Source organism: Pongo pygmaeus, chromosome 6 (assembly GCF_028885625.2).
Source record: "Pongo pygmaeus isolate AG05252 chromosome 6, NHGRI_mPonPyg2-v2.0_pri, whole genome shotgun sequence".
In the NCBI taxonomy this organism is placed as follows: Eukaryota; Metazoa; Chordata; class Mammalia; order Primates; family Hominidae; genus Pongo; species Pongo pygmaeus.
Window position 1 is genome coordinate 14,375,039 of NC_072379.2, and position 26,311 is coordinate 14,401,349.

General features: G+C 51.6%; 1 protein-coding gene across 3 annotated transcripts in view; it reads left to right on the forward strand.

The window, feature by feature from the left end:
• The first annotated feature begins 17,449 nt into the window (after positions 1–17,449).
• MLXIPL (MLX interacting protein like) overlaps positions 17,450–26,311 on the forward strand; it is a 32,228-nt gene continuing 23,366 nt past the window's right edge. The window contains exons 1-2 of one of the 3 annotated variants that reach the window (XM_054493797.2): positions 17,450–17,838; positions 25,977–26,083. In XM_054493797.2, coding sequence (XP_054349772.2) covers positions 17,465–17,838; positions 25,977–26,083 — 481 coding nt within the window. In that variant the 5' untranslated portion in view covers positions 17,450–17,464. The remainder of the gene's footprint in view (positions 17,839–25,976; positions 26,084–26,311) is intronic. The other 2 variants (XM_054493794.2, XM_054493799.2) reach the window with 2 other exon arrangements.

Genomic DNA, 26,311 nt, shown 5'->3' on the forward strand with positions numbered 1-26,311 from the left:
GCCCGCCTCGGCCTCCCAATGTCCTAATCTTTCTAACATATTTCACTAGATGAGAGAATCAAATAAACACGTCTCTCAGCCTTGATGTGCTGTGTAGAATAGGGACCCTCAGCCCTGAGCAACGGGCTGGTTGAGCAGATTGATGGATGAGACTCAACAGCAAATACACAGGGCCAGGCAGCCCACTGGCATCCCTGGTTGTGGTGCAAGGGGAAATATATTTGTGGTCTTTGTGGCTACTGGCACACAGCTCCTACAACCCTTGGAATCTCCAGAATTCTAAGAGTGTGTTTTGAAAGCTATTAGGAGAACTGGTGGCTGGAGGCCCCTAGAGAGTTTCAGGATGGGGGCTGTTCACTAGAAAGACCAAGGCATGATTAGAGGATTGGAGCTTTCAGCTCCCTGCCCCTCCCCCAAACTTTGGGGAGAAGAGAGGGTTGGAGAATGTGTTCAATCACCAGTGGTGAGTGATTTAATCAATCATGTCTACGTAATGAAACTTCCAGTGGCCAGGCAAGGTGGCTCATGCCTGTAATCCCAGGACTTTGGGAGGCCGAGGTGGGAGCAGTGCTTCAACCTGGAAGTTCAAGACCAGACTGGGCAACATGGCAAGACCCTATCTTATAAAATAAATAAATAAATAAAAGGGGCGGCACGGTGGCTCACGCCTGTAATCCCAGAAGTTTGGGAAGCTGAAGCGGGTGGATCATCTGAGATCAGGAGTTTGAGACCAGCCTGGCCAAGGTGGCGAAACCCTGTCTCTACTAAAAATACAAAAATAAATTAGCCAGGGGTGGTGATGCCCACCTATAGTCCCAGCTACTCCAGAGGCTGAGGCAGGAGAATCTCTTGAACCCAGGAGGTGCAGGTTACAGTGAGCTGAGATCGCACCACTGCACTCCAGCCTGGGTGACAGAGTGAGACTCTATCACACACAAAAATAAATAAATAAACAAATAGAAACCTCCATAAAAACCCCTAAATGTTGAGCTTAATGGAGCTTCTGACTTTGTGAATACATCAAGGTGCTAAGAAGGTAATGCTCCCAGAGAGGGCATGGAAGCCCCATGCACCACCCCCATATTCTAGCCCATGCATCTGTTCCATCTGGCTGTTCCTGAGTTGTATCATTGATAACAAACTGATAAATGTAAGTAAAATGATTTACTGAGTGCTGTGAGCCATTCTACCAAATTATTGACACTGAGGAGAAAGTCATGAGAACCCCTGATTTATAGCTGGTCAATCAGAAGTTCAAGTGGCAACCTAGGACTTGTGACTGCTATCTGAAGTAGAGGCAGGCTTGTGGGAATAAGCCCGTAACTTGTGAAATCGGATGCTAACTCCAGGTAAATAGTGTCAGAATTGGCCGGGCACAGTGGCTCACGTCTGTAATCCCAGCACTTTAGGAGGCCAAGGTGGGCGGATCATGAGGTCAGGAGTTTGAGACCAGCCTGGCCAACAGGGGGAAACCCCATCTCTATTAAAAATACAAAAATTAGCCAGGCATCATGGTATATGCCTGTAATCCCAGCTACTCGGGAGGCTGAGGCAGGAGAATCCCATGAACCCTGGAGGTGGAGGTTGCAGTGAGCTGAGATTGTGCCATTGCACTCTAGCCTGGGTGACAGAGCGAGGCTCCATCTCAAAAACAAACAAAAAAAAAAGTGTCAGAATTGAATTGCAGGACACCCAGCTGGTGTCAGACAATTGAGAAATGGTGTCATAAGTGTGAGTAAACACCATTTGCTGGTATACGGTGGCTATCAGAATTTTTACAGACAGACAATTGGCACAGTGGCTCATCTGGGTGAAACTCCACCTCCAGGTTCACCTTTGTGCCCTGCACTGCTATGATGCTGGTAGCACATGGTCCTCCCCTGGCTCTTCACAACATACCCAAGAGGCTAGGTGGCTTCCTCCCATGTTACAGGGAGGGCAACTGAGGCCCAGGGAGGACAAATGTCTTGCCTGAGGTGATCCATGGGTTCCCAATAAGCCAACCGCCTGGGGAAAGAAGAAAATCCCTTATAGGGTCTTTTTTTTTTTTTTAATCAAGGCTCACTGCAGCCTCACCCTCCCCAGCTCAAGCAATCCTCCTGCCTTAGTCTCCCTGGTAGCTGGGACTAAGGTACTCGCCACTACACCCGGCTAATCTTTGGTAGAGATAAGATTTTGCCATGTTGCCCAGGCTGGTCTCAAACTCCTAGGCTCAAGTGATCCTCCTGCCTCAGCCTCCCAAAGTGCAGGGATTACAGACATGAGTAACTGTGCCTGGCCCCTTACAGATCTTTAGGCCCCTCAGAATGAGATTGTGAGTGGCAGACAAGCTAGGGTGGGAAGCTGTGCCTCTGTCTTCCCAGTGTCTGCTCAGGGACAGACTCTGGTTTGGTCAATCAAAAAGGGAGCCTTTTCCTGTTGTTTGGACAGCAATAATCTCTGGACTTTGGGGTCCTCAAGAAGAGGGAGAGGGTTCCCATGCCATCATCTGTTCTTTTTTTTTTTTTTTTTTTTGAGACGGAGTTTTGCTCTGTCGCCCAGGCTGGAGTACAGTGGTGCAATCTTGGCTCACTGCAACCTCTGCTGCCCATGTTCAAGCGATTTTCCTGCCTCAGCCTCCTGAGTAGCTGGGATTACAGGCATGCACCACCATGCCCAGCTAATTTTTGTATTCTTAGTAGAGACAGGGTTTCATCATGTTGGCCAGAACTCCTGAACTCAAGTGATCCACATGCCTCAGCCTCCCGAAGTGCTGGGATTACAAGCGTGAGCCACCACGCCCGGCCGCCACTATCTGTTCTACTGCCTCTTCTTATTTTCTTTCCTTTTTTTGAGGGTTCTTCGCCTTTTTTTTTTTTTTTTTTTTTTTTTTTTTTTGAGACAAGGTCTTGCTCTGTCACCCAGGCTGAAGTGCAGTGATGCAAATTTGGCTCACTGTAGACTCCACCTCCTCGGCTCAAGTGATTTTTCTACCTCAGCACCCCAAGTAGCTGGGACTACAGGTGCATGCTACCACGCCCGGCTAATTTTGCTATTTTTTTAAGAGACAGGGTTTCACCATGTTGCCCAGGCTGGTCTTGAACTCTTGAGCTCAAGTGACCACTCTGCCTCCACCTCCCAAAGTGCTGGGATTACAGGCGTTAGCCACGGTGCCTGGCTCATAACTTTCTTTTTATTTTATTTTATTTTACTTTACTTTATTTATTTATATTTATTTTTTGAGATGGAGTCTCGCTGTGTTGTCCAGGCTGGAGTGGAGTGGCGCGATCTTGGCTCACTGCAAGCTCTGCCTCCCAGGTTCACGCCATTCTTCTGCCTCAGTCTCCCAAGTAGCTGGGACTACAGTCGCCCGCCACCACGCCCGGCTAATTTTTTTTTCTTTTGTATTTTTGGTAGAGAACGGGGTTTCACTGTGTTAGCCAGGATGGTCTTGATCTCCTGACCTTGTGATCTGCCCACCTTAGCCTCCCAAAGTGCTGGGATTACAGGCGTGAGCCACCACACCCAGCCCATAACTTTCTTTTTAAATTGCATTGCATCTTAGTTATCTTTTCCTATTTCTACATCTATATTGATAATGAGAGCTAGCATTTACTATCTATGCACTTTGCAGGTATTAATTCACTTCATCCTCATAAAAACTATGAGATTATCTCCATTTTTTTTTTTTTTTTTTTTGAGATAGGGTCTCATTATGTTGCCCAGGCTGGTTGTGAACTCCTGAGCTCAGATGATCCTCCTACCTCAGCCTCCTGAGTAACTGGGATTACTGGTTCAAGCCACCACATCCGGCTATCTCCATTTCACAGATGAGGTTGTGTTAACACCTGCGTAGTATTTCCCTGTAGGGATTTATCAAAGTGTATCCGACCATGCGGCTTTTCACTATTATAAACAGTGCTGTGAGGAATATCTTTGTTCATCTTTGCACACTCCTGAAAATATTTTATAGCACAAATTCCTAGACGTGAATTTGATGGGTCAAAGACTACCAACATTTTTTGTTTAATAGATTTTTCCAAAATACAGTCCCATGTTACTTATCAACGACAGATTAGGGAAATGGCCTGTTGGCCCCCGCTGGCACTCCTGTTTCTTCCTGGCCTGGGGTGGGGTTTTAAGCCTCCCCTGGAAGCAGCCAAAGTGGTACAGAAGGGGAAGTTTCTGGGCAGATAACATTGTGCCACCGAGTTCTTCCTCCCCACCGTCCACTCATCCTCAGCCTCACCACAGGCTGCAGCCCAGAGCACTAAGGGAAAGTCTTCCCTCTCCTCTCTACTATTTTTTTTCTCCTCTCTACTTAATTTAACCTCTAGTCAAAAAGTACTGGGTTGGGAATGAAAGGCTTAAATGAGCCCCGGCGTGATGGCTCACGCCCGAAATCCCAGGAGGCCGAGGTGGGTGGATCACCTGAGGTCAGGGGTTCGAGACCAGCCTGGACAACATGGTGAAACCCTGTCTCTACTAAAAATTCAAAAATTAGCTGGGCATGGTGACAGGTTCCTGTAATCCCAGCTACTAGGGAGGCTGAGGCAGGAGAATCGCCTGAACCCTGGAAGCGGAGGTTTCAGTGAGCTGAGATTGCACCACTGCACTCCAACCTAGGTGACAGAGTGAGACCCTGTCTCGGAAAAACAAACAAACAAACAAAAGTACTGGGTTGAGAATTAAAGCCTTAGTTGAGGCCAGGTGTGGTGGCTCACACCTATAATCCCAGCACTTTGGGAGGCCAAGGTGGGCAGATCACCTGAGGTCAAGAGTTTGAGACCAGCCTGGCCAACATGGCGAAACCTTGTCTCCACTAAAAATACAAAAATTAGCCATCCCAGCCACTCGGGAGGCTGAAGCAGGAAAATCGCTTGAACCTGGGAGGCGGAGGTTGCAGTGAGCCGAGATTGTGCCACTGCATTCCAGCCTGGGTGACAGAGTGAGATTCCGTCCCCAAAAAATAAAAATAAAATAAATACAAAGTGTTAGATGACCTGTTCTGGTACCTCAAGCGAGTGACTTAATTTCTCTGAGCCTGTTCCCTCATCAGTGGCATGGAGTGATCAAAATCCCTGTTCATCTAGTCTCCCCCAGGGACAGGAGGAGAAAATGGTGTCCGAGGGTGCTGTGGTTCCTGCCAAGGGCCAGTCAGAGACTGGTGGGTTTGTTGGTTGAACTTTGGGCCAGCTTTGGGTGTACAGATGAATGGGACAAGACAAGACCCTGGCCATGGGGAGCTCCGGGCTTGGTTAATGGGGGAGGCCAAAGGAAAAGAGGTAGGAAGAACATAGAAAAGGATTGAGACAGGCTGAGCCTGGCAGTGGTGCCACTGTGTGTTCCCCAACAGAGAGCCCAGGGGACTTGCCTGGTCCTTCTAGGGCCATCTTGGGAAGCCCACACTGACCTCCATCAGTGCCCTTAGCATAAAGGGCAGGCCCTGGACCCGACCTCTCACCCTGCCTGACATTCTTTTTCCAGCTACTTCTCTCTTCCTCTCCTGTGTCCTCCCTGTCCCACGCCCCAGCTCAGCCTAGCCTGGAACATGAGCTCACAGGAAGTTGCTGTCTGATGGGGAACAGCTGTGGGTTCAAATCTCAGCCCTGGCATCTACCATCAGTAAGAACCTTGGGCCAGGTATCCTATACAATGGGGCAATGGGGACCATGGTCCTTGCTCTGTCTGGCTCATAATGAGATAATGACCATGAAGCCACATTGGCAAAAGACATGAGTGTAAGCTGTCTTGCGTATCAGTGCTTCTCAAACTGACTGAAAGGCCCCTTTTTGCTTTTTTTTTTTCCAGACAGAGTCTCACTCTATCACTCAGGCTGGAGTGCAGTGGTGTGATCTCGGCTCACTGCAACCTCCACCTTCCAAGTTCAAGCAATTCTCTTGCCTCAGCCTCCCAAGTAGCTGGGATTACAAGCGTGTGCCACCATGCCTGCTAATTTTTGTATTTAGTAGAGGCGGGGTTTCGCCATGTTGGCCAGGCTGGTCTGGAACTCCTGACCTCAAGTGATCCTCTTGCTTCGGCCTGCCAAAGTGCTGGGATTACAGGCGTGAGCCACTGCACAAGGCCCCTTTTTGCTTTTTTATTTTCAATCTACATGGACTTGTGGGTATGCAAAATACAACAGAAAATGGATTACCAGAAAAACTGAAGTGAAGGAAATATGTAAATTATAAGACCAGTTTGTTATTCTTTTTTTTTTTTTTTTTTTGAGACGGAATCTCACTCTGTTGTCCAGGCTGGAGTGCAGTGGCACCATCTCAGCTCACTGCAAGCTCCACCTCCTGGGTTCACACCATTCTCCTGCCTCAGCCTCCTGAGTGGCTGGGATTATAGGCATCCGCCACCACGCCCAGCTAACTTTTGTATTTTTAGTAGAGACAGGGTTTCACCATCTTGGCCAGGCTGGGCTCGAACTCCTGACCTCATGATCCACCCGCCTCGGCCTCCCAAAGTGCTGGGATTACAGGCGTGAGCCACCGTGCCCAACCTAAATTTTTTTTTTAATTGATGTAAGTGCTTCTAGACACTCTGAATTTTTGTGTTTATCTTGTTGCAAACTCATAATAGAATCCTCAGCCTGGCAGTTGTCCATGGGCTACTCTCTGAGAAGTACAGATACCTCGGTGCCCACTGGAGCTAAGCCTAGCATGGAGTCACAGGGTGGCTGCCTGTGCTCCAAGGGAGCTGGGGACATGGCAGCTATGTAGGCTGCTGGCACCCTGCTGGCACCCCAGCCAGTTGAATGACTCATTACTGTGGTTCCCCAGCCCCCGCCTTTGTTTCTCCAGCTCTTTCCTCCCAGAATACCTTCTGCCCTCTCTGTGTGACTAATTCTCACTTCGTCTTTTTTTTTTTTGAGACAGAGTCTCACTCTGTCGTTCAGGCTGGAGTGCAGTGGCTCAATCTCGGCTCACCACAACCTCCACCTCCTAGATTCAAGCAATTTTTGTGCCTCAGCCTCCCGAGTAGCTGGGACTACAGGCATGCACCACCAGACCTGGCTAATTTTTGTGTTTTTAGTAGAGGTGGGGTTTCACCATATTGGCCAGGCTAGTCTTGAACTCCTGGCCTCAAGTGATCCTCCCACTTTGGCCTCCCAAAGTGTTGGGATTGCAGGCATGAGCCACAGTGCCCAGCCTCCACTTTGTCTTTTGAGGTCCCCCTCAAGCACAGTTTCTTCTAGAGAGCCTTCCCTAATCCCCCGGGCTGCAAGTCCGGCCGCCCTTAACTGAACTTCCACAGTCCCAGGAACTGGGACTGGCCCCCTCTAGTTGCTGGAGGGCATGCCTCACTCTGCGTGCTGAGCTGCGCAAAGGCAGGAACCATGTTGCAAGCATCTGAGCATTCCCCCACCTCTGCCTGAACAGAGGGCATGACATCAGCAGGCAGTTAATATGTGTACTGGGTGGGCAGATGAGTGGGTATTTGAGTGGATGGTTGGATGAATACAAAGTTAGGTAGGTGTATACATGGAATGATGGATGGACAGATAGATTGGTAGATGAACGGATTGATGGAAGAAGAAATGGATAGATAGAGAGGGGGATGGATGGATGGGTGGATAAAGAGATAGATGGATGGATGATGGATGGATGGATGGATAGAAGAGATGGATTGATGGACCTCTTTTTCAAGAGATGGGTGGATGGAGAGAGATGGATGGATGGATAGAAGAAGTGGACTGATGGAAGAAGAGATGGGTGGATGGATGGGTGGACAGATGGATGGAAGAAGAGATGGGTGGATGAAAGAAGAGATGGGTGGATAGTAAGGTGAATGGACAGATTGTAAATGAGTAGACAGGTAGATGAACAGACAGATGGGTGGGTAGATTGACTATTAGAGTATAGATGAATTAATAGGTAAATAACTAGATGGACAGATGAATGGATGGCTGGGCAGATGACTGGATACTCACTTTGTCTTTACCCTGCTGTCCTTCCTCCCCTTCTCCTCTTTCTCTACCTCCTCCTCCACTCTCACAGCCTGAGAGCACAAAGATCAGTGATTTTCAGTAGAGACCAGAGGTAATCTACACAGGACTTTTTGTCCTACACAGGACTTGGTATTTGTATAATTTAGAAATGTATGAGCAATATGACTGATATTTATAGTATTATTAAACATAAATATAGGCCGGGCACCATGGCTTACGCCTGTAATCCTGGCACTTTGGGAAGCTGAGGTGGGCAGATCTCTTGAGGTCAGGAGTTTAAGACTAGCCTGGCCAACATGGCGAAACCCAATCTCTACTAAAAATACAAAAAAAAAAAAAAAAAAAAAATAGCTGGGCGTGGTGGTGCATGCCTGTGGTCCCAGCTACTCGGGAGGCTGAGGCAGGAGAATCATTTGAACCCAGGAGGCAGAGGTTGCAGTGAGCCGAGATCCCGCCCCTGCACTCCAGCCTGGCCGACAGAATGAGACTGCGTCTCAAAATAATAATAATAATAATAATAATAAATACATATAGAAGCAGAAAGCCTATAAAAGTGTACTTCTTGCAAAGAAAAGTGGGTTATTCATTCCTAGTATGTTGAATTCATAATTTTAAAAAATTAAGTTAAAATTATTGGCCAGGCACAGTGGCTCACGCTTGTAATCCCAGCACTTTGGGAGGCCGAGGCAGCAGGCAGATCACTTGAGGTCAGGAGTTCGAGACCAGCCTGGCCAACATGACGAGACCCCATCTCTACTAAAAATATAAAAACTAGCCAGGCATGGTGGTGCACACCTGTAGTCCCAGCTACTTGGGAGTCTGAGACAGGAGAATTGCTTGAACCTGGAAGGTGGCAGTTGCAGTGAGCCGAGATCGAGCCACCACACTCCAGCCTGAGCAACAGAGCAAGACTCTGTCTCAAAAAAAATTTCCTTTTAAAGTAAATAATTATTTATTTATTTTTGAGATGAGGTCTCACTCTGTCGCCCAGGCTGGTCTTGAACTCCTGGCCTCAAGGAATCCTCCCACCTCAGCCTCTCAAAGTGTTTTGGATTACAGGTGTGAGCCACTGCTCCCAGCAAACTCATAATTTTTGGTAGAACAATAGGGGTACTTCTGATATGAAAACAAGTCTGGTCCAATTTCTTCACTTCGATGTAGTCATATTTATCCAATTTTTGTTCATGGTTTGTTCACCCATTTTACAGATACAGAAACTGAGATCCAGACAGGGGAAGTGACTTCCCACCTTGCCGCCAGTTAGAGACACAGTTCGAGACTCCTCTCTCTCACCCTTGTCCGCTTCTCCATCCTCTTCTCACTCAGTTAGCTTTGTGAGAAGCTAACTGCCAAGTTAATCTTGCCAAGCTAACTTTGCCAAGTCCTCACATAGGCCTGATACATCATCTTCCTCGTGCCCGCACCTAGATGCCAATCCACCCCTAGCCACGGCAGTGGCTTCCTGAGTATGTAACCTGGTAGGAGGAGCTGAGGGGTCAGTGAAAAGAGGCAGAGGCATGTTTCTCACTTTGAGATGCTCAGGCTGTTTAGGGCACCATCAAATCCCAGACTATCAGCCAGACACCATGGCTCACGCCTGGAATCCCAGCAACTCTGGGAGGCTGAGGCAGGAGGATTGCTGGAGCCCAGGAGTTCGGCACCAGTTTGGGCAATATAGCAAGATCCCATCTCTACAAAAAATAAAAATAAAAATTAGCCTGGCATGGTGGCTCCCACCCGTAATCCCAGTACTTCGTGAGGTCAAGGCAAGAGGATGGCTGGAGCCCAGGTCAAAACCAGCCTGGGCAACATGATGAAACCCTGTCTCCACAAAAAAATTCAAAAATTAGCCAGGCACGTTGGCACACACCATGGCGGGAGGACTGCTTGAGCCCAAGGAGGTCAAGGCTGCAGTGAGATGTGATCTGGCCACTGTACCCCAGCCTGGGTGACAGAGTGAGACTTTATCTTAAAAAAAAAAAAAACACTTTGGGAGGCCGAGGCAGGTGGATCACAAGGTCAGGAGATTGAGACCATCCTGGCTAACACGGTGAAACCCCGTCTCTACTAAAAATAGAAAAAAAATTAGCCGGGCGTGGTGGCGGGTGCCTGTAATCCCAGCTACTCGGGAGGCTGAGGCAGGAGAATGGCGTGAACCCGGGAGCTGGAGCTTGCAGTGAGCCGAGATCGAACCACTGCACTCCAGCCTGGGCAACAGAGCGAAACTCCGTCTCAAAAAAAAAAAAAAAAAAAAAAAGGCAGGGTGGGGTGGCTCACTCCTGTAATCCCAGCACTTTGGGAGGCCAAAGCGGCAGATCACCTGAGGTCAGGAGTTCAAGAACAGCCTGGCTAACATAGTGACACCCCATCTCTACTAAAAATACAAAAACTAATCGGACGTGGTGGTGGGCACCTGTAATCCCAGCTACTCGCAAGGCTGAGGCAGGAGAATCACTTGAAGCTAGGAGGTGGAGGTTGCAGTGAGCTGAGATGGCGCCACTGCACTCCAGCCTGGGCAACAGAGCAAGACTCCATTGGAAGGAAGGAAGGAAGAAAGGAAGGAAGGAAGGAAGGAAAGGGAAAGGTAGAGAGAAAGAAAGCCCCAGACTGTCACACTGAGGCACACACAGGAACACAGGGCAGGTGAGGAGGGGAACAGGGCTGGGCCCTGGATCTGCACCAGGACATCAGTGAAGATGGTTGTGGCCGAGGGAAATAACCCATGGAACACCTCTCAAACTACCTTGTAAGGGCGAATCAGGATGTAGAATGGCTGATTTCATATACGTACATGGGTGCAAAGTCGGTTTCTTTTTCAAATAAAATCACTAAGTCTAACATACACGTAAATGGTGCAAATGTCATAAATATCTAACTCCATGAATTTTCACAGAGAACATCCCCATATAACCAGAATCCAGATAAGGAAGCAAAATGTGGCCAGGCACAGTGGCTCATGCCTATAATTTCAGTGCTTTGGGAAACTGAGGCAGGAGGATCACTTGAGCCCAGGAGTTCAAGACCAGCCTGGAGAGCATAATGAGACTCCACCTCAAAAAATAAATAAATAAAATAAATAAATAAATAAATAATAAAAAAATTTAAAAAAAATTAGCTGAGTGTGGTGGTCCCAAGCTACTTAGGAGGCTGAGGCAGGAGGATGGCTTGAGCCCAGGAATTTGAGGCTGGAGTAAGCCATGATTCTACCACTGCACTCCAGCAACCTAGGTGACTAAGGGATACCCTGTCTGGAAAGAAAAGAAGAGGACAGGAGAGGAGAGGAGAGGAGAAAAGGAAAGAAAAGAAAAAAGAAAAGAAAAGAGAAAAGAAAAGAAAGGAGGAGGGGAGGGGAGGGAGGGGAAAGAAAAGAAAAGACAGGAGAGGGGAGGGGAGGGGAGGGGAGGGAAGGGAAGGGAAAAGGAAAGAAAAGAAAAAAGAAAAGAAAAGAGAAAAGAAAAGAAAGGAGGGAAAGAAAAGACAGGAGAGGGGAGGGGAGGGAGGGGAAAGAAAACAAAAGACAGGAGAGGGGAGTGGAGGGGAGGGGAGGGAAGGGAAGGGAAGGGAAAAGGAAAGAAAAGAAAAAAGACAAGACAAGACTGGAGAGAAGAGAGGAGAGGGGAGTGGAGGGGAGTGGAGAGGAGGGGAGAAGAGAGAGAGAGGGAGAGAGGGAGAAGGGGAGAGAGGAAGGAAGGGAAGGAGGAAGGAAAGGAAGAAAATTTGGCCAGGCACAGTGACTCGTGCCTGTAATCCCAGTACTTTAAGTGGCTGAGGTGGGAGGATCACTTGAGGTTGGGAGTTTGACACCAGCCTAGGCAGCATAGCAGACCCCATCTCTACCTAAAAAAAAAAAAAAAAAAAAAAAAAAAAGTAGCAACATCCTTCATAGCTCTCTTCTTGAGCCCTTCTAGTCACCCTGAGGCTAAACACAACCCTGACTCCTAACACCATAGATGAGCCTGTTTTGGAGCTTTATATGAATGAAATCTTACAACATATACACTTCCATGTCAGGCTTATTTTGTTTAATACATTATCAGTGAGATTCACCTATAGGGCTGCACTTAGCTGTAGAGCGTTCATTCTCATTGCTGCATTAATATTCCCTAGTGTGGGCCGGGTGCGGTGGCTCACACCTGTAATCCCAGCACTTTGGGAGGCTGAGGTGGGCAGATCACAAGGTCAGGAGATCGAGACCATCCTGGCTAACACAGTGAAACTCGGTCTCTACTAAAAATATAAAAAAATTAGCTGGGCCTGGTGGCAGGCGCCTGTAGTCCTAGCTACTTGGGAGGCTGAGGCAGGAGAATGGCGTGAACCCGGGAGGCAGAGCTTGCAGTGAGCCGAGATCGTGCCACTGCACTCCAGCCTGGGTGACAGAGCAAGACTCCATCTAAAAAAAAAAAAAAAGTATTCCCTAGTGTGACTGTTCTGCAATGTATTTATGCGTTCACCTGTTGATAGACATCCAGGGCGTCTCCAGTGTTGGGCTAATAAGATCAGTGCTGCCATGAATAGTCTTGTGTTTTGGTGCACATATGTTCACATTGCTGGGTTCTAAGGTGGGAGATGCTCAATGTTAGTAGACACTGCCAAATACTTTTCCAAAGTGATTTTGCCTCCACTGGCGGGAGCAGTGGATGAGTGTCTGCTCGTACCACATCCTCCTGCACAATGGCCAGCCCTTTGAGTTTGAGAACGTAGGTACTTGTGGAACAGGCTGGCATTCAATTGCCTGTGTTTGAATCCCAGTTCTCTTCTTATCATGTGACCTTCAGCAAAAGTTGTTTTCTTATCTGCAAAATGTGTTGAAAATCAAAGGGTAGGCCGGGCGCAGTGGCTCACACCTGTAATCCCAGCACTTTGGGAGGCCGAGGCCGGCAGATCACGAGGTCGAGAGATTGAGACCTTCCCAGCTAACACAGTGAAACCCCGTCTCTACAAAAAATTAGCCGGGAGTGGTGGCGGGCGCCTGTAGTCCCAGCTACTTGGGAGGCTGAGGCAGGAGAATCGCTTGAATCCGGGAGGTGGAGGTTGCAGTGAGCTGAGATCAGAGCAAGACTTGGTCTCAAAAAAAAAAAAGAAAGAAAGAAAAGAAAAGAACAAGGGTGGTGGGAACTCAGAAATAACCTGGAGAACTTGGGGAAGATGTCATAGGTGGGACTTCAAGGACAGGTGGGCTTTCCCAACAAGGAAGGGCAGGCTGGGTGAAGAGTCCTGAGGACCAAGACTGGAAGGCAGAGAGGACGTGACATCAGGTGGGATGGCTGGGGACAGCCAGGTATTCACACCACAGTTAGGATCTTGTCTTGCATCTCCATGGATCATGAGCAAGACTTGTTTGTACAGAGGCTGTAAACTGCTGGTTATAGTAACAGAGGCTAGAGAAGCAGCAAGAGGGTGAGCCAGCTTACACGTACATGGCTGTGCTATTATCTGGGCAATGGTGCCCTGAACAAGGGGTGCGCGCCTGGGATCGCATTACAAGTGGCTCACACTTCTAATCCCAACACTTTGGGAGGCTGAAATGGGAGGATCACTTTGGCCCAGGAGTTTGAGGCTGCAGTGAGCTATGATTGCGCCACTGCACTCCAGGCTGGGTGACAGAGCAAGACCCTGTCTCTAAACACAGGAGAAATCAGAATCTGTGGACCTCCTTGCATTTATTGGACACTCTAGTGTTTGGATGTTTTGCATTGTGCAGTCAGGGTTTGTCTTTTCAGCGGTTAGGCTTCTAGAGGTGTTATTAAGCCCTGGAGGAGGGCAGAAATTAGATGCAGATGCCTGTTGAGGGGCAATTCATGGCTGGGGAAGGAAGGATGTTGGCTGAAGGAGAGAATTCACTCATAATCCTGCCACCTGCTCAGATCCAGCTCAGAGGAAAGTCCCTGAAACTGCAGGAGACAACTCTGATGTTTTCAGAGCATGGGGAGAGCATGGTGGGGTGATCTGGAGACACGGCCAGCAGAGACTTGGAGCCAAGATTTCAGGATCCCCAAAAAATCACTGAATTCAGGCCGGGCATGGTGGCTCACGCCTGTAGTCTCAGCACTTTGGGAGGCCGCGGCGGAAGAATCGCTTGAGCCCAGGTGCTCGAGATAAGCCTGGGCAATACAGTGAGAGCTCATATTTACCACAGCAAAAAGAAGAAAGAAAGAAAAACTGATTTGGCCTCCCAATTTTACAGGTAGTGAGACAGATCGCCAGTAAGACAGAGAGACAGAGATTTGCCCAGTGTTATTCATGGAATTAGCAGCAGAGCAAGGATCAATTCCGGTCTTCACCTGAGCCAGGGTCCCCGGAGCCAGGAGGTCCCAAGCGAGAGGCGAGGGCGGAGCTGACACTTCCTATCCAACCTCCCCCACAGCACCCCACCCGCTCCTCTTAGTCTCATGCCCCTTTCTTCAAGCATCCCCCAAGTCTCCAGGTACCCAGTGTGGGGGTTCAGAGATGCTAGGACACAGTCTTGCCTCAATGGCCTATGGGGGAGTAGGGGGAGAAGCCAGACAGGCATATAGGGATAAGTAATGCTCCTGTTAGCCTCTGTACCAAGGGCCTCAAAAGATGGTTAACTGCCACCTGACAGCTGGCCACCATGCCTCACGCCTGTAATACCAGCACTTTGGGAGGCTGAGGCAGGTGGATCACTTGTGGTCAGGAGTTCAAGTCCAGCCTGGCCAACATGGTGAAATCGCATCTCTACTAAAAATACAAAAATTAGTCGGGTGTGGTGGCACGCGTCTGTAATCCCAGCTACTTGGGAGGCTGAGGCAGGAGAATCGCTTGAACCCAGGAGGCGGAGGTTGCAGTGAGCCGAGATTGCGCCACTGCACTCCAGTCTGGGTGACAGAGTGAGACTGGCTCAAAAAAAAAAAAAAAAAAAAAAGAGAGCCACTTGGGGATGGCTCTCTGAAGCAGGGCAGAGCCCCTCCAAAGGAGGGAGAGCATCAGAACCCCCTTTCCTAACCTGGCGGGGATGGGCAGAGAGAATGCACATCCTACAGACGGCAGCAGGGAGGATGGAGCAGAACAGCTGGGGCTCCTGGGAATGTGATGTGACCATTTGGCAGAGACAGAAGATACCTGGCCAAGGGAGGTGTGTGGAAGGGCTGGCCTGTGAGCAGCCTCAGATAATCACTTTCCTCCCACAGCCAGTGGCTGGGGCCCTCAGGGCACTGCCATTGTGATCCCAGGTGCTGTGTGATCCTCCTGTGGGCTGGAAGAAAGCGCTGTGTGTCAACCTTTTCCAAGGCTGCAACACATGGGAAACCACCTCCTCCGCTTTCCCTAACATGACCACACATAGGATACCTGTCAGAAAGCCAGCGGAGCTTAGCACGTGCCTGCAACTCTTTCCTGTCCGCACCCACTAGGGACATCCTTGGGGGGAAATCTGGAAATCTACTAGACCAGGCTTTGCCGCTGCCCCTCAGAGATGCTTGGGTGTGTTTTTGCTCTCCTGTGCCTCTGAACCCATCTTTGAGGCTGTTAGTTAAAGGCTCCAGTGAGGTGTCAGGTGTGAATGCCTCAGTCTGGTTTCTGTCCTCAAGGTGAGAAAAGAGCCTTCAGAAGCAGAAAGGCCATGCACGGTGGCTCACACTTGTAATCCCAAAACTTTGGGAGGTTGAAGCAGATTTCATCTCTACAAAAAAAAAAAAAAAAATTGGCCAGGTGTGGTGGCATGAGCCTGTAGTCCCAGCTACTAGGGAGGCTGAGGTGGGAGGATCGCTTTGGCCCAGGAGTTTGAGGCTGCAGTGAGTTACGACTGTGCCTCTGCACTCCAGCCTGGGTGACAGAGCGAGACCCTGTCTCTAAAAATATATAAATAGGCTGGGCACGGTGGCACATGCCTGTAATCCCTGCACTTTGAGAGGCCGAGGTGGGCAAATCACTTTAAGGTCAGGAGTTTGAGACCAGCCTGGCTAGCATGGTGAAACCTCGTCTTTACTAAAAATACAAAAATTAGCTGGGGATGGTGGCGCGCACTTGTAATCTCAGCTACTCAGGAGGCTAAGGCAGGAGAATCGCTTGAACCCGGGAGGCAGAGGTTGCAGTGAGCCGAGATAGCGCCATTGCACTCCAGCCTGGGCGACAGAGTGAGCCTCTGTCTCAAAACAATAAATAAATAAAAATATATAGATAAATAAAAATACAAAGAAGCAGGAACAAAAGCTGGACCTCAGTGTCAGTGAGAGAAGGGGCTCAGAGCTTCTGGGTAGATGCCTGCCTGGGGGATGTCCACCTTCCAGTGAGCCACCCATCCCTACCAGTAACAGTCCCTCGAGGCTCCCCTTGGGCCTCTGTGCAGGTGAAGTAATGATAACAATTTTTTTAATATATATTTTTTCTTAAGTATTTTATTTTATTTTTTGAAACAGGATTTCACTCTGTTGCCCAGGCTGGAGTGCAGTAGGGCACGATCTCGGCTCACTGCAACCTCCACCTCTCGGGCTCATGTGATGCTTCCACCTCAGCCTCCCGAGTAGCTGGGATTACAAGCCAAGCACGCACCACCACATCCGGCTAATTTTTGTATTTTTAGTAGAGAAGGGGTTTCACCATGTTAGCCAGGCCTCAAGTGATCCACCCACCATGGCCTCCCAAAGTGCTAGGATTGAAGGCGAGAGCTACAGCGCCTGGCCACCATGTTAACTAGAGGTATTAACAACCTCCTGTGGGCCAGGCCTTTCAGGGACATTGCCTTGGGCTTACCACATCAGGCTCCTGAGAGGTGGGGGCTTCCAGCTGTGTGGAGGACCCAGAGGAGCTAATATGGGGGGCGGGGGGTGGAGGTGGAGGGCAGGAGTTAGGTGAGGGGAGGTGGTGATCTCTGGCCTCACAAGAGGGTGCCCCTGAAAGCACAAACCCCAGGTCCTGAGGCACTTTCAGGCTTAGGTGTGATAGGGGACCCTTTTGTTGTGGAGACAGGGTCTCACTCTGTCATCCAGGCTGGAGTGCAGTGGTGCGATCTCCGCTCACTGCAGCCTCAACCTCTTGGTTTCAAGCGATTCTCCCACTTCAGTCTTCCGAGTAGCTAGGACTACATGCACACGCCACCATGCCTGGATAATTTTTGTATGTTTTGTAGAGACAGGGTTTTGCCATATTGTCGAAATCCTGGGCTCAAGGGATCCTCCCACCTCAGCCTCCCCAGTAGCTGGTATTACAGGCTTTCTCCACTATGTCCGGCTAATTTTTGCATTTTTTTGGTAGAGATGGGGGTCTTGCCATATTGCTCAGGCTGGCCTCGAACTCCTGACCTCAAGCCATCCTCTCGCCTCGGCCTCCTAAAGTGCTAGGATTACAGGCAAGAGCCCCTGGCGTCCGGCCTGAGCCTTCTTAATATCCCTTTGGAGCAAAGTAGGGGCGGCTCTATCAGGACTCCAAGGAAAGACGGGAAGGGAGATGGGGCCAACCCGCCGGAGCTCCAGAGCACCGGGTTCTCACCTGGCATAAGGATTATGCTAATACAAGCCCCGCCCCGTCCCAGGCCCCGCCCACCCGATCGGCCTATGGTGTGGGGGCGGGGCTATGTTAACAAGGCACGGCTGGCCAAGAGCTGTTCCCCGCGCTGCGCGGAGCCCGGACCAGGCGGTGGCGGCGGCGACAGCCATGGCCGGGGTGCTGGCAGGTCTGGCCGCGGGCTTGCAGGTCCCGCGGGTCGCGCCCAGCCCAGACTCGGACTCGGACACCGACTCGGAGGACCCTAGTCTCCGGCGCACCGCGGGCGGCTTGCTCCGCTCGCAGGTCATCCACAGCGGTCACTTCATGGTGTCGTCGCCGCACAGCGACTCGCTGCCCCGGCGGCGCGACCAGGAGGGGTCCGTGGGGCCCTCCGACTTCGGGCCGCGCAGTATCGACCCCACACTCACACGCCTCTTCGAGTGCTTGAGCCTGGCTTACAGGTGAGGGCGGCTCCGGGCCCCGACGGCCTTGGCCTCCAGGTGGGGATGGGGGGGTCCGGGGCAGGACTGCGCGCTGGGGCCCTCGACACCCCACCCGAGCCCGGTCCTGCGGCTCCCGGAGGCTCCGATCACTCCCTGGACACCCCCTTTCTCCCAGCCCCGAGGTCCTCCTACCGCGGCCCAGCCCGCTGGCCCCTGATGGACCCATGCATTTCTGATTCCCATTCCTCCCCCATTCTCTCTTCCCCGAGGCGCAGACCGCCTGCGCCCCGCCTCTACCTGGACCTCTGGTCCCCTCTCTCTGGTCCCAGCCCCTCCGTCCCTCCAAAAATGCCAGGCGTCCCAGGTCCCTAGGCCACCCGCGCCCATCCCCACTCTCCACTCTGGAGCCAATCCACCCGACACCCTGCAGGCCTTGGCCTTCTCCCCAGCAGCCCCGGCCCAGGCCCGCCCTATTCCTGGACCCTGAGATACTCCCAGCGCCCCTGATTGTCCCAGTTCATAACCAAAGTGGACTGGAACTGGCCCACTCTCACGTCCACCTCCCCGCAATTGCTGAGACACCTCTTCTTGATCTGCTACGTTAAGGGTGGCGGGAGGAAGATGTCCCAGAAATGTCCAAGAGGCGCAGCTCGCAGAGGTTACGCCGGTGCCCGGGAGGCCTGGGTTTGCCTACCCGCGTCGCCACACTAGGCTGAGCGCCCTTCGCTGCCTGGGACCCACGCTTAGCGCCTCCGAGAGCGCACAGGCCGCGCCCCGCTTCCGCTCCAAGCCCCGCGTCCCAGAGGAGGGCGCGAACCCGAGGCCTGGCCCAGTGCCCTGGAGCAAAGTTCCCCGGAGTTGAGGGGCCAGTATAAATTATCAACCGAAAACCCGTAGGGGAGAAAGGGGGATCGGCCGGCCTTGATCTTTTCTCTGTGCAAATATTCCTCTTCCTCCGCGGCGCCTCCTCCCCTTCTGAGAACCGCTGGCTACAGATCGGCACCTGCCGCCCTGCGGGGGAGCGGGACCTGGGGTGGGGACTGTGAGGGGAGTGTTGCCTGCCCCCAACCGCGGCCGCCCAGCTGCGACCCCATTGGCTGGAGGCGGAGTAACCTTGGCCCACAAGCTCTGGCCCCGGGCCCAGGTCATGTTGCAACCCGATCGGCCAGGGCGCCGGACCCGTGTGGAAAGTTCAAATTCCCGTCCCTTCTCCCTCCCTCCCCAAATGTCACGCGACTGCTTGGGACAGGGCATCTAAGGTCCTGGTACACCGGATGCCGGCACTCCTCCTCCTAAGGGTTTCCCATTTCCCACCCACCCCCAACTTTTGCTGCTCATTATATGCTATACGTCACTCTATTTGCAAGGGGGCCCCACTTCCAACCCTGACCATGGGTGACCAAAGAGGAGAAGTTCTGGGGAGCTGGCAAGGTAAGGGACAGAGCCCACTCCAAAAATTGCCCCCCCGCAAGAGGCTGACTCAAGGCTGATGTAACCCCAGTCAGAGATAGCTGGAGTAGAGAGGACTGTGTTTTCTTCCCAAATACCCAAATATTAATAGTAAATCTCTCTGGCTGGGCACAGTGGCTCCTGCCTGTAAGCCCAGCACTTTAGGAGGCCCAGGTTCTCATCCAAGGATTGCTTGAGCCCAGGAGTTGGAGACCAGCCTGGGCAACATACTGAGAACCTGTCTCTACCAAAAAAAAAAAAATTTTTTTTTTTTTGAGACAGAGTTTCGCTCTTGTTGCCTAGGCTGGAGTGCAGTGGTGCCATCTCAGCTCACTGCAACCTCCGCCTTCCGGGTTCAAGAGAATCTCCTGCCTCAGCCTCCCGAGTAGCTGGGATTACAGGCGCCCACCACCTCCAGCGAATTTTTTGTATTTTTAGTAGAGACGGGATTTCACCATGTTGGCCAGGCTGGTCTCAAACTCCTGACCTCAGGTGATCCACCCGCCTCGGCCTCCCAAAGTTCTGGGATTACAGGCATGAGCCACCGCGGCTGGCCAAAAAAAATTTTTTTTGATCAGCCAGGTGTGATGGCGCATTCCTAGTACCAGCTACGGGGGAGTCTGAGGTGGGAGAATCACTTCAGCCCAGGAGGTTGAGGCTCCGGTGAGACATGATCGTGCCACTGCACTCCACCTTGGGTGATAGAGTGAGACCTTGTCGGAAGGAAGGGAGGGAGGGAGGGAGGGAGGGAAGGAGGAAGGAAAGAAGGAAGGAAGGAAGGAAGGAAGGAAGGAAGGAAGGAAGGAAGGAAGGAAGGAAAGGGAAGGGAAGGGAAGGGAAGGGGAAGGGAAGGGAAGGGAAGGGAAGGGAAGGGGAAGGGAAGGGAGGGAGGGAGGGAGGAAGGAAGGAAGGGAGGGAGATGGGGGAAAGAAGGAAGGAAGGAAGGGAGATGGGGGAGGAAGGAAGGAAGGGAGGGAGGGAGATGGAAGGAGGGAGGGAGCTAGAGGAAGGAGGGAGATGTAGAGAGGGAGATGGAGGGAGATGGAGAGAGGGAGATGGAGGGAGGGAGGGAGATAGAGGGAGATGGAGGGAGGGAGATGGAGGGAGGGAGATAGAGGAGGGAGGGAGAAGGAGGGAGGGAGATGGAGGGAGGGAGGGAGATGGAAAGAGATGGAGGGAGGGAGGGAGTGGAGGGAGGGAGGGAGATGGAGGGAGATGGAGGGAGATGGAGGGTTGGCTCGGTACCAGGAGAGCTTCTAGATTTCCCCATTTGGTAGAGGAAAAGCCCTGAGGCTTGAACTGAGACAGTGTTTTCATCTTCAAAGACCCCCAGTTCCAGGGGTCCCCTGTAGGGGAGCAGATTACAGGGGCTGAGTGTCCCAGGGGAGTGACTGTATGGGAAGAGACAGTAAGGCAGAGAGTTCAGAAGGTGGTGGGAAGAACAGCCAGCTTGACTAGGGACCCGCCTGAATCAGGGACCAGCCTGACCCAGAGACCAGCCTGCAGAGGCCTGGCAGGGTTTCACCCTCTGCAGGTTAGCGTGGGCAGAGGGAAGATCGAGGAGGCCGTGTTCCGTGGCTCTGTGGGTGGAAGCCCCAGGGAGGTAGTTTCTGGAAGCTTCAAGGAAGCACTTGTTCATGGTCAGAGCTGGCTAGCTTTAGGAAGAGTGGCCTCGAGGGTGCAGGGGAGCAAACAGGACCTGGTTAGGGGGCAATCTAAAAGGAATTCCTGAAAGGTGGGAGGTGGGCAGCTGAACTTGGGGTTTTCTCCACCCCTCTCTGAGTCTCAGAGTTTTCTTCTCTTTCTTATTTATTTATTTATTTATTTATTTTTGGAGACGGAGTCTCACTCTGTTGCCCAGGCTGGAGTGCAGTGGCGTGATCTCAGCTCACTGTAATCTCCGTCTCCTGAGTTCAAGCGATTCTCATGTCTCAGCCTCCAGAGTAGCTGAGATAACAGGCATGTGCCACCATCCCCAGCTAATTTTTAATTTTCAGTAGAGACGAGGTTTCACCATGTTGGCCAGGCTGGTCTCGAGCCCCTGACCTCAAGTGATCTGCCCACCTCAGCCTCCCAAAGTGCTGGGATTACAGGTATGAGCCATTGCGTCCTGCCTTTTTCTTTCTTTTCTTTTCTTTTTTTTTTTTTTTTCTGAGACGGAGTCTCACTCTGTCACCCAGGCTGGAGTGCAGTGGCGCGATCTCAGCTCACTGCAACCTCCACCCAACAGGTTCAAGCAATTCTCTGCTTCAGCCTTCTGAGTAGCTGGGATTACAGGCGCCTGCCACCACATCTGGCTAATTTTTTTTTTTTTTTCAGTAGAGATGGGGTTTCACCATGTTGGCCAGGCTGGTCTTGAACTCCTGACCTTGTGATCCATCTGTCTTGGCCTCCCAAAGTCCTGGGATTACAGGCATGAGCCACTGGGCCCAGCCCTTTTCTTCTTTTAATAGTTTTTGTTGTTGTTGTTGTTTGTTTGTTGTTGAGACAGAGTCTCGCTGTGACACTCAGGCTGGAGTACAATGGCATGATCTCGGCTCACTGCAACATCCGCCTCCCGGGTTCAAGCAATTCTCCTGCCTCAGCCTCCTGAGTAGTTGGGATTACAGGCACGTGCCACCACACCCGGCTAAATTTTGTATTTTTAGTAGAGACGGGGTTTCTCCATGTTAGCCAGACTGGTCTTGAACTTCTGACCTCAGGTGATTCGCCTGCCTTGGCCTCCCAAAGTGCTGGGATTATAGACGTGAGCCACCGCGCCCGGCCCTATTTATAGTTTTAAATAGAGATAAGGTCTCACTGTGTTGCCCAGCTGGTCTTGAACTCCCGGGTTCAAGCAATCCTCTCCCCTCAGCCTCCCAAAGTGCTTAGATTATAGACCTGCCACTGCTCCTCATCAGACTTTTCTATTGATCATAAGAAGTTGGGGGTTTTTTTGTTTGTTTTTTTGTTTGTTTGTTTGTTTTTTGAGACAGAGTCTCGCTCTGTCGCCTAGGCTGGAGTGCAGTGGCGTGATCTCGGCTCACTGCAAGCTCTGCCTCCCGGGTTCACACCATTCTCCTGCCTCAGCCTCCCGAGTAGCTGGGACCACAGGCACCTGCCACCACGCCCAGCTAATTTTTTGTATTTTTAGTAGAGACGGGGTTTCACCATGTTAGCCAGGATGGTCTCTATCTCCTGACCTCGTGATCCGCCCACCTCAGCCTCCCAAAGTGCTGGGATTACAGGCTTGAGCCACCGCGCCCAACCAGAAGTTGTTTGTTTTTTATGAGTCGGGTTCTCACTCTGTTGCCCAGGCTGGAGTGCAGTGGCGTGATCACAGCTCACTTCAGCCTTGAACTCCTGGGCTCAAGCGATCTTCCCACTGCAGCCTCCTGAGTAGCTGGGACTAGAGGTTTGCACCACCTTGCCCAGCTAACTTCTTTTTTTTTTTTTTTTTGAGGCAGAGTCTCGCTCTGTTGCCCAGGCTGGAGTGCAGTGGCACAATCTCGGCTCACTGCAAACTCCGCCTCCCGGGTTAACGCCATTCTCCTGGATTAGCCTCCCAAGTAACTGGGACTACAGACGCCTGCCACCACGTCCGGCTAATTTTTGTATTTTTAGTAGAGACGGAGTTTCACGTAGTTAGCCAGGCTGATCTCGAACTCCTGACCTCAGGTGATCCACCCGCCTTGGCCTCCCAAAGTGCTGGGATTACAGGCGTGAGCCACTGTGCCTGGCCCCAGCTAACTTTTTAACTGTAGAAACAGGGTCACACTATGTTGCCCATGCTGATCTCAAACTCCTGGCCTCCAAAGGAGTCCTCCTGCCTCGGCCTTCCAAAGTGCTGGGATTACAGGTGTGAGCCATCCCCAGCCAGTCATAAAAAGTTCTTGAACCCTAGCGTTATGCTCTTGCTCCAGGCTGAGTCTCTTCTCTCACAGCCCCAAATCCTTTTCTTCCTCCTCGGCTTGGATATTGTCACTATCGCATGTCCTCTAACCCTGCCTGGGCCATGAACGTCATAACCTTAGCATGGAAGGGGGAGAGAAGGCAGGCAGGTCGAGGGTGCGACACGGGGTGATCAGAATGGGCTGGGAGGTTGCTGGGATACAGACAGGGACAACAGACTCAGGAGTCCCCCACCAGGTGCCACAGAAGAAGCTGGCCCAGGAGGTAGCAGAGTCTCCCCCCATCCCACCTCCGTGTCTCCCTACCAAACAGATGGTGTTTATCTAATTCTCGGAGGGAGGGGCCCAGCCAGTGGCCCAGAGAGCTGGGCTGTGTATCTTATTTGGGTAATGAGGCCTGTTGTCCCTGGTGGGGGCAGTCCCCCACCCCCACCCCAAAGCAAACACAGGAACTTGGAGACCAGGGAGGAGAGAGGGCCCAATGAGCAATGCACTCAAGTGGGGAGAGGCTGCGGAGTCAGACTGGCATCCACCCACGTTTCACCCCCAGAATGTAAAGACCCCTGGAGGAAGCAGGCATGGTTTTCTGAAAGACTAAGCCTTGGGGGCCAGGTGTGGTGGCTCACGCCTGTCATCCCAGCACTTTGGGAGGCAAAGGTGGGTAGATCACTTGAGGTCAGGAGTTCGAGACCAGCCTGGCCAACATGATGAAGCCCCGTCTCTACTAAAAATACAAAAGTGAGCCGGGTGTCGTGGCATATGCCTGTAATCCCAGCTACTCAGGAGGCTGAGGCACGAGAATCACTTGAACCTGGGAGACAGAAGTTGCAGTGAGCCAAGATCATGCCACTGCACTCCAACCTGGGTGGCAGAATGAGGCTCCATCTCAAAAAAAAAAAAAAATGGCTAAGACTTGGGGCCTCAGCCTTCCCATCTGAGATCTGAGCAAGGGATGCAAAAGGCGGTCTAGAGGGGACTGGTACACAACCCTGGCTTGTGGATGGAGAGGAGAGAGGGAGGGAGAGACTAGCAGGGGGTCTAAGACCCTGAATGTCTTGGCCTCCTGGGTCAGCTTCCTGGAGGCAGCAGACTTGGCCTGTGCCTAGCAGGACCCTCACCAGTGTAAGCTCTTCCATCCAATGGATTTTTTTTTTTTCCTTCAGGACAGGATCTTGCTCCGTTGCCCAGGCTGGAGTGCAGTGGCGTGATCATAGCTCACTGTAGCCTCAAACTCCTGGGCTGAAGAGATCCTCTGACCTCTGCCTCCCTAGTAGCTAGGACTATAGGCGCATGCCACCACACCCGGCTAATTTTAAAATTATCTTGTAGAGACAGAGTCTTGCTATGTTGCCCAGGCTAGTCTCAAAACTCTTGGGCTCAAGCAATCCTCCCACCTTGGCCTCCCAAAGTGTTGGGATTACAGCCGTGAGCTACCGCGCCCAGCCCATCCTGTGGATTTGATGGACAGCTAGGGTTAGAGTGAGTGTGCTCTGTCTCCATGAATACCATTTGCTCATCCTAGCTGCCTTCCTTTGGGATCTGTTGGTTCATTGTCTTCCGGGCAGCCCTGAGAAGAGCACACCTTCTCGCTGAGTCCAGGTTGCCATCCTGGGATTCTGGGCATGGCAGACACCAAAAGGACTGTACGATGAAGGCAGTGACTGCCACTCTCTATAAAGAGGCACCCTCGGCCGGGCATGGTGGCTCACATCTGTAATCCCAGCACTTTGGGAGGCCAAGGTGGACAGATCACTTGAGGTCAGGAGTTTGAGACCAGCCTGGCCAACATGGTGAAACCCTGTCTTTACTAAAAATACCAAAAAAATTAGCTGAACGTGGTGGTGCACAACTGTAATCCCAGCTACTTGGGAGGCTGAGGCACGAGAATTGTTTGAATCCGAGAGATGGAGGTTGCAGTGAGCTGAGATCCCACCACTGCACTCCAGCCTGGATGACAGACTGAGACTCTGTCTCAAAAACAAAACCAAACCAAAACAAACCAAACCAAACCAAAACACAGAGGTTCCCTCTCTACCAGGCAAACCATGGCCATCCCCTTTGCCTCTCCTGGGCCTAAGGAGGCCTGAGTGAACTCGGACCTGCCCCTTTCCTCCCTGACTCTCAGGAAGGCCTTTTTTTTTTTTTTTTGAGACGGAGTTTCACTCTTGTTGCCCAGGCTGGAGTGCAACGGCTGATCTCAGCTCACTGCAACCTCCGCCTCCCAGGCTCAAGCAATCCTCCTGCTTCAGCCTCCTGAGTAGCTGGGATTACAGGTGTGTGCCACCACACCCAGCTAATTTTCTATTTTTAGTAGAGACAGGGCTTCACTATGTTGGACTAGGCTGGTCTCGAACTCCTGACCTCAGGCGATCCACCAGCCTTGGCCTCCCAAAGTTCTGGGATGACAGGTGTGAGCCACTGCACCCAGCCCAGGAAGGTCATTTCTTATTCTCTTAAGTAAGAAATGGGCCTGAGCACTGTCCCCAGCCAGCCTCCAAGACACACCTGTGAGGCCACTGGACATTGTTGTTTCCAGGGCCAAGCTGATCCACAGGTTTCAGCGTGGCTTTTGTTCTGTAGTAGACTGACAAACAGGTCTCCCCAGGGAACAGAGGGGCCGCTGGTGGGAGTCTGGAAGGGGATTTTGAAGGTCTGACTCTCTGGATAGGAATTTCAGGCAGGTTGGGTTGGGGGGCCAGATTTGGAGGGGCCCCTCAAATGCCAACCATAGATGGATGCCTAGTGCATGGGGAATATGAGGACAGCCTCTGTGGCAGCACTGGGTCTCCCTAACCCTTCTCCTCTCCCCTTTGACAGTGGCAAGCTGGTGTCTCCCAAGTGGAAGAATTTCAAAGGCCTCAAGCTGCTCTGCAGAGACAAGATCCGCCTGAACAACGCCATCTGGAGGGCCTGGTATATCCAGTGTGAGTGGGTACCACCAGCCTCCCAAGCCAGGAGGGACCGCCCCCTCCAACCCTCCTGCCAGAGGGTTCTACATGGTGGCTGCCCAGGAAAATCCCCGGGGTCCTCAAGGCCAGCACTAGCAGAGTTCTGCCAACCTTTTTTTTTTTTTTTTTTTTTTTTGAGACATAGTCTTGCTCTGTTGCCCAAGCTGGAGTGCAGTGGTGCCATCTCAGCTCACTGCAACTTCC